This window comes from Lytechinus variegatus, chromosome 4 (assembly GCF_018143015.1).
Source record: "Lytechinus variegatus isolate NC3 chromosome 4, Lvar_3.0, whole genome shotgun sequence".
Taxonomy (NCBI): domain Eukaryota; kingdom Metazoa; phylum Echinodermata; class Echinoidea; order Temnopleuroida; family Toxopneustidae; genus Lytechinus; species Lytechinus variegatus.
The window spans coordinates 40,511,551-40,519,590 of record NC_054743.1 but is presented as its reverse complement, the minus strand read 5'-3'; the positions used below and the strand labels follow the sequence as shown (position 1 = coordinate 40,519,590).

At 36.8% G+C, this 8,040-nt stretch overlaps 1 protein-coding gene across 1 annotated transcript; it reads left to right on the top strand.

The window, feature by feature from the left end:
• The first annotated feature begins 4,004 nt into the window (after positions 1 to 4,004).
• Positions 4,005 to 5,845, top strand: LOC121412693 (uncharacterized protein KIAA1958 homolog). Its single transcript, XM_041605470.1, has one exon. It carries the CDS (start codon positions 4,077 to 4,079, stop codon positions 5,478 to 5,480), a length of 1,404 nt encoding a protein of 467 aa, XP_041461404.1. The 5' UTR covers positions 4,005 to 4,076; the 3' UTR covers positions 5,481 to 5,845.
• The last annotated feature ends 2,195 nt before the right edge of the window (positions 5,846 to 8,040 follow it).

Here is an 8,040-nt window from a genome sequence, read left to right as displayed (position 1 = left end):
TTGGCTATTTTGAGGTCTAATTTAGGGATACTACATGGCTAACTGCAAGAATCACTTAACATGTCCCTTTTATATCTGGTCAGAGCTTATAATTAAAATTTCTGCTCGCGCTTCTTGCTCGCAGCTATTATCTAGTTACATAGCCATCTTGTTTTGAAGATCACAAACATATTGCCCATCATATTTTCAACGAAAACTATAGCTCGCGCTTCGCGCTCGCATTATTTAACAGGGGCTTATGATATTATTACATATTTATTTTATTATAATTATTGGCTATTAGGAATACCCTTTTAAAGAAACAAACAAAAATAAACATTTAAAGCTGCCGATCCGGGAAATTATGGGTGAAAATATTTCGCCCCCCTCCCCCTCTGTTGGCGAAAGTTGGATTCGCCTGAGGGGGGGGTAGCAGGGGGCACTGGTACCCCAAAAAAGAATTAACAGGAAAATGCTCTTTTTCCAAAATGGGAAATTCCTTTTTTTTCAAAATAAATACTCTTTTATAAGTATACATTTTAGATTAATTTTCAGGAGAAGCTCTTATTAAAAATGACATCCCCTCCAATACAAATCCTATTATCTGGAGGTTACTCGCAAACGACCAACACACTTAATCCCCTAGGTGCATTTTTAAACCATTTCCTTGGGCAGCATTTAAGCGTATGTTTGATCCAGGCGCCTACTCTTAAGTCAATACATGCTTTGGCCACAACACACACATATATCATCGTTCGTTAGTTTATCATTGCATAATATCCTGTTATTTTGCAAGAACAGCACCGTTCTTGTTACCAAAATGAATTAATTTCATTTTCGGAAATACGAACCTTATTTCGTTTTCGGACTAACGAACCTTCGGAATTACGAACCCTATTTCGTTTTCGGATTAACGAACCTTCGAAACAAAGAACCTTATATAGTTTTCGGATTATCGAACCTTCGGAACAACGAACCTTATTTCGTTTTCGGATTATCGAACTTTCGGAACAACGAACCTTATTTCGTTTTCGGAATAACGCCACAAATGTTCGGATTAACGAACCCTTTTTCGTTTTCGGATTAACGAACATCGAGGTATAGGCAATTTACGTGTTTCGGAATTACGAAGTGTAACCGGGATGGGCACCCCCTTCCCCCTTGGCGGAGCAAAAGAAAGGAAAAAAAGGGGGAAAGAGAGAAAAAAGATGGAAAAAGACAGGATAAAAAAGAAAAGAAAAAATAAGAGGAGTAAGACGAATGAAATGAATAAGGTAAGGGGTAGACTTGGAAAATGATTTTTTTTTAATCTTTAATTTCAATGTATATATTTTTTGGTTCGCGCTTTGCGCTCACATTGCCTGTGCGATGAGATATATATGTTGCTCAATAGGCTGATATGGAGCTTAAAAAATGTCAAGTTTTAAGTCAATATGCAAAACATATTTCAGCTCGGAGATAGAACTTTCATTGTTTTGTTTGATTTAAAAATTGATTTTTAAAAGGTGCTCTGTAAAATGTGCTCTGTGAAATGTTTTATGCTATGTAAAATGTTTTATGGTCTGAATATAAAAATTTTGCGCACTCGTATCATTTGATATATCAAGTACCTATTCTCTTTTTTCCATAAAGATCTCAAAATACCCCTTTTCAGGTCTGATTGTCAACACGTATCAGCTAGCGCTGCGCGCTCGCATTCGAATTGGTGAGTTATCTATATCTCTATATTAATTATACCAAACTTACGTCTCGCTCGCATTATTTACCAAGTGCGATCCATATCCCCTTTACAATTTTCCTACAAAGTGCTTGAAAAAGTGATTAAATTGACCCTTTTTCAAAACTAAATATAATTTTTTTTCAGCTCGCTTTGCGCTCGCATTATTGATTTTCCTACGGCGGCGGCGTCAACACCAAATCTTAACCGAAGGTTAAGTTTTTTAAATGACAGCATAACTTAGGAATTATATAGACCTAGTTCATGAAAGTTTAACATGAAATTATTCAAGTATTACTAAACATCCTGCTTGAGTTTCAGATCACATGACTAAGGTAAAAGTTCATTTAGGGTCAATGAACTTAGACCATGTTGGGGAATCTGTTGAACTACCATAACTTTAAAAGTTTATCTGATTCAATAAACTTGGACATAAAGGTAATCAAGTATAACTGAACATCTTATGCGAGTTTCAGGTCACATGACCAAAGTGAAAGGTCATTTATGGTCAATGAGCTTTGGCCATTTTTAGGTAATTATTAGTTTTCTGTCATAATTTTCAAAGTTTATAGATATAGTTTCTTAAATGTGTATATAGGGGTAATCAAGTATCAGAGACAAGTCATAGGTCGCGTGATCAAGGTCAAATGCCATTTATTGTCAATGAACATACTATTGTATCAGTATAAGAATGGTGTTTTTATGAATAATTATTTTATAGTAGTTATAGTAGTACTATGGCAGTTATAGTAGCATAGTCGGCAATGCTGTTATATTGAATCCCGTGATGCTGGTGAAACTGCCAGAAGCGCTCCACTTTTTTTCACTCGCGCTCCGCGCTCGCATCAATCGTTTAGTTAATACATATACTGTTCATGAATACAAAAATACCTAAAATTACCAGTTTTTAGGTCGGTATGTCGACATTTTTAGCTTGCACTTCGTGCTCGCATTATATGATTGTTTAAAAAATATGATCTTCATGGGTAACTGCAAAAGTCCTTAACAGGTCCCTTTTGATTAGGCCAGAACGTATATTGAAAATTTCTTCTCGCACGCAGTATTTGTTCAGGATCACAAACATTGCTCAGATTATTCAATTTTCAGGACAAAATGCACGAAATTTCCCCCAAAAAATTTGCTCGCGCTTCGTCATGTTCGTGCTCGCACTATTCAATTAGGTCTCATGAGATTATATATCTATCCAGTTTTATAAGAATTAGGCGAAGATTTGACAGTCAGGACTATGATAATAATAACGCAGTTCTTGTATAGCGCATATCACATTATGTCATAACGTCCCTATGCGCTTCCAAAGGACTTGGATATTATTACCCTGGCTTTAGCCCAGCAGCCTTTTACAGCGCGGTGGCATTTAAAGGAATAAATTCCTGCCAGGTACCCATTCACTTCACCTGGGTAGAGTGCAGCACAATGCGGATGAATTTCTTGCTGAAGGAAATTACGTCATGGCTGGGATTCGAACCCACGACCATCTGTTTCAAAGTTAGAAGACTAATCCACTGGGCCACAACGCTCCACCCTGTCGAAGAAACATACAAAGATCAACTTTGAGCGGCCGATCGGCGAAAATATGGGTGAATTTTTTTGCTCCCCTGTTACACCCACAAATGTAATAATCGCCCACAAATGTAATAACGCCCACAAATGTAATAACACTTTACCCACAAATATAATAACGCCCACAAATGTAATAACACTTTACCCACAAATGTAATAATTTCACCCACAAATGTAATAATGCACTTTACCCACAAATGTAATAATTTTTGATCGCCCACAAATGTAATAATGACTTTACCCACAAATGTAATAAATTTGAAGGGATTTTGGGCAAATCCGTTCTGAACTAAAATCGTATAGTAATGCGTTCATTTAGCACAAAAGTGCAAAGTCTCTTTTCCTGACCCGGTCCATTAACAAATTTTATAAGACAGGTTCAAGGATGTAGCCAATGGTGAGTGCGTATTTAGGTCACGTGTTTATGCTTTAATTACAAGCAACCTTCCAGCCGTGCATTTTTCGTGCAGCACTGTGCATTTTTTATGCAGCACAATGCATTTTTTGTGCAGCATTTTACTTTTGCGTACAAACTGAATACAATTTTTTTTTATCGTCTGCGCGTTTTATCCCCGGGAATGAAAGAGCTTATACACGTTTAGGGGCCAAGTCAAAATTACCAATGCGAAGAGCGTGGCGCGCCAGCGAGGGAGCGTAATGAAATACACGCAGCCGTTTGAGTGATAACGGCAGACGATCATGCAAAGACCTTAACCGAGCATAATACAATACACCCATAAATTCACCTACGGAGCTGAAGCCTAGCGCCAGCTAGCTTGTCCTTGTAGTAATTGTTTACATGAGACTTGGGACAAGAAAAATGGCTGCCTCCATGGAAAGAGCTGACCCGCAATTCCAACTTCTTTCGGAGCAAGAAATTGAGGAACTGATCAATGGAAGGACTTCAGAAAGCACCAAAAGAACAATCAAGTTCGGCGTCGTACGACTGAAGAACTTTGCTGACTACACTAACACAAACTTGGATGGAATTTCAGTGGAATGTTTGGACGGTTTCTTGTCTAGATTCTATCCTTCGATACGCAAAGGAGATGGCTCGCAATTTTCAAGAAGATCTATCCAAGCTATCCGATACGCTGTGCAACGGCACTTTCTGGAAAAGCATGAATTTGATATTTGTGACAATGCCAAATTCCCAAGGAGTAACAAGGTCTTCAAAGCAGTACTGGTCAAGCTAAAGAAGGAGGGAAAAGGTAATGTAAAACACAAGCCAATAATTTCTGCTACTGATATGGAGAGAATCCAAACATCGGCTCAGTTGGATTGTTCTACTCCTCTCGGTCTGCAAAACAAGGTCTTTATCGACTTAATGACCTACTTTTGCAACAGAGGTCGTGAGAACCTTCGGTCGATGAAGCCATCTGATTTCACAGTTGAATTTGATGAAAATGGACGACGATTTGTGTCAAAGCGTGATGACCTCACGAAGAATAATAGGGAGGATGTAGAAGAGAGTTCGAATTCTGGTGTTATGTATGAGATTCCTGAATCGGAGAGCTGCCCAGTAAGATCCTTTGTGTTATACATCTCTAAACTTGATTCAAGATGTCCATTTCTTTGGCAAAGACCAAAAGAAAAAGCCCCAGAAGACGAAGGACCATGGTACAGTAATTCTGCAGTAGGAGTGAACATTCTATCTAACAAGATGAAAGAGATCTCGAGGAAAGCACACTGTAGCAAGCTGTACACAAATCATTGTATCCGTGCGACATGCATTACTTCTCTTGATACCGCTGGGTTCCAGTCCCGAGATATAATGTCCGTAAGCGGACATCGAAGCGAGAGTTCACTGAAACATTACAGTAGAACAAGTGAATCCCGCAAACGTGAGATGTCGAAGCAGTTGTCGGAGAATCTTTACCATCGTGACAATCGAGACAATGCATCGCATGCTTCAAGTTCAACCTCCAAACCTTCGCAGTCTGATCCCGAACGTGCTAGATCTGGACTGCAGTCAAAGAAGAAATGTACTGAAAGGCCTAGCGTTAGATCTAGTGCACCTAGCGAAGATTCACAATGCAGCCAAGAGATATGTGAAATTCGATATCAGCGAGTGTCTATTCAAACTCAATCCCAGAGACAGAGTTCACCTCAAATCATCAGTGAAACTACTGGCAGTGGTACATCTACCGGTGGTAATCAGTTCAATTTCACGAACTGCGAGGTGCACATTTATACCAAATAAGCTCTTCTCGATGACGATGTACATAACTGTAAATGCGTTCTCTTCAAAGTTCCGGTTTATAGTGTTCTACAGTGTTCTATAAAAGTGTTACTTAGTCAGTGTTAACTGTTATCGTGGCAACATTTAGCATTTTCAACGAGTTTACATGGATTACATGAATGATGAAGATCTGCATGTCCCTGTTTACACTCTGCAGACGGTTAACTCTAGTGTTATACACCACTGTCCGAGGGTGAGGAGGCAGCCATTTTATTTCTTCGTAAGTTATCGTATATTTTTGAACTGCAGAACGTGTAGTCTAGACTGTATTTTAGCTGTGATTAAACTCTATTGTCTGTGAAGGCAGCCATGTGATTTCTTCATACTCATTGTGTCTGACCTGGATAAACACCAAGGTAAGTGTTATAAGCTTTATACATAGACCTGTCTTATAAAACGGTTAATGCACAGTTTCACGTTCGTGACGTTGAGGCGATGCGGCGCACAGTATGAGGGTGCTTGGTGCAAAACGCACTCGGCACGCCTCGTGCGTTTCGCACCAAGAACCCTCATACTGTGCGCCGCATCGCCCCAACGCACTCACAACTGTGCATTAACTGTATATTAATATAAATCCAAAGTCTTTATTCCAGACCCGGTTGTTTCAAAAATAATAATATGAGCCCAAAGTCTTTATTCCAGACCCGGTTGTTTCAAAAATTATAATATAAATCCAAAGTCTTTTTCCAGACCCTGTTGTTTCAAAAATTATAATATAAATCAAAAGTCTTTATTCCAGACCCGGTTGTTTAGGAAATAATAATATAAGTCCAAAGTCTTTATTCCAGACCCGGTTGTTTGAAAAATAATCATATGATCCAAAAGTCTTTATTCCAGACCCAATTGTTTCAAAAATGATAATATAAGTCCAAAGTCTTTTTTCCAGACCCGGTTGTTTCAAAAATTATAAAATAAATCCAAAGTCTTTTTCCAGACCCTGTCGTTTCAAAAATTATAATATAAATCAAAAGTCTTTATTCCAGACCCGGTTGTTTAAAAAATAATCATATGAGCCAAAAGTCTTTATTCCAGACCCGATTGTTTAAACAATAATAATGCAAGTCCAAAGTCTTTTTCCAGACCCTGTTGTTTCAAAAATCATGATATGAATCCAAAATCTTTTTTCCAGACCCGGGTGTTTAAAAAAATCATGATATAAATCCAAAGTCTTTTTTCCAGACCCGGTTATTTGAAAAATTATAATTTTAGTCCCAAATGAGATACATTAATGATATTCCAGTGGAATAAAAATGAGAATCGAGCTTAGTCTTTTCTCAAGACGCTAATGGTAAATTGAAAATCAAGCATCGTTTTTGCTCCAGACCGGTAACTAAAAGCTGAAACTTTATAGTAATGTGTTTATATAGCACAAAAATGCGAAATCTTTTTTTTCCAGACCCAGTTAATTAAAAAAATTATAATATAAGTCCAAAGTCTTTTTTCCAGACCCATTTATTTCAAAAATTATAATAATTATAAAAAACAAAGACCCACGATCCTATTTATGTTGAATAACATGGAAATGTAGCGTAGTCTTTCTGTCAGACCCAGTTATAAAAGTCATTAAAAACACAACAACAACAACAAAACAAAGACCCTGCAACCATTAAAGGTCAAGTCCTCTTCAGAAAAATGTTGATTTGAATCAATAGAGAAAAATCAGACAAGCACAATGCTGAAAATTTCATCAAAATCGGATGTAAAATAAGAAAGTTATGACATTTCAAAGTTTTGTTTATTTTTAACAAAATAGTTATATGAACGAGCCAGCTACATCCAAATGAGAGAGTCGATGATGTCACTCACTCACTATTTCTTTTGGTTTTCATTGTTTGAATTATACATTATTTCAATTATTACGAATTTGATGATTAGGACCTCCTTGCCTAAAGCACAAAATGTTAAAATAATAGATTTCCACGTGTTGCAGGGAGGAATGAAACTTCATTTCACATGACAATGACGAGAAAATACAAATATTTAATATTTCATTTAAGAAAATACAAAAGAAATAGTGAGTGAGTGATGTCATCAGTTCCTCATTTGCATACCGACCGAGATGTGCATATAACTGTTTTGTGAAATGAAGCGAAACATTAAAATACCATAACTTTCTTATTTTACATCCGATTTTGATGAAATTTTCAGTGTTATGCTTGTTAAATTTTCTCTTTTTATTCAAATCAAGTTTTTGTTGGGGTGGACTTGTCCTTTAAAAAAAATAATTTCTTGTATATTCCTTCCCTTTTTCTATGAAAAAAACTAAATAACAAAACATTAAAATACATATGATAAAAAATTGAGAAATAAGATATCAGTTAACAATAGGGGGATTACTTCCCGAAAACGATAAAGTTGTTGATTGACGATCTATGATATATTATATAAAAGAAAAACATTCTAACAAGAGGGGATAACCATTCCATTCCATGTTTTTATTTGGCAATAAGTCATGATTGACTATTTTTGCCACCCACTGTATGAGAAGTAGGGTAACAATTTTATTTAGTATTATTTTTAT

Bases quoted from the DNA above. Each gene is read 5' to 3' on its own strand.
- LOC121412693 (XM_041605470.1), top strand. From the start codon at position 4,077: ATGAGACTTGGGACAAGAAAAATGGCTGCCTCCATGGAAAGAGCTGAC.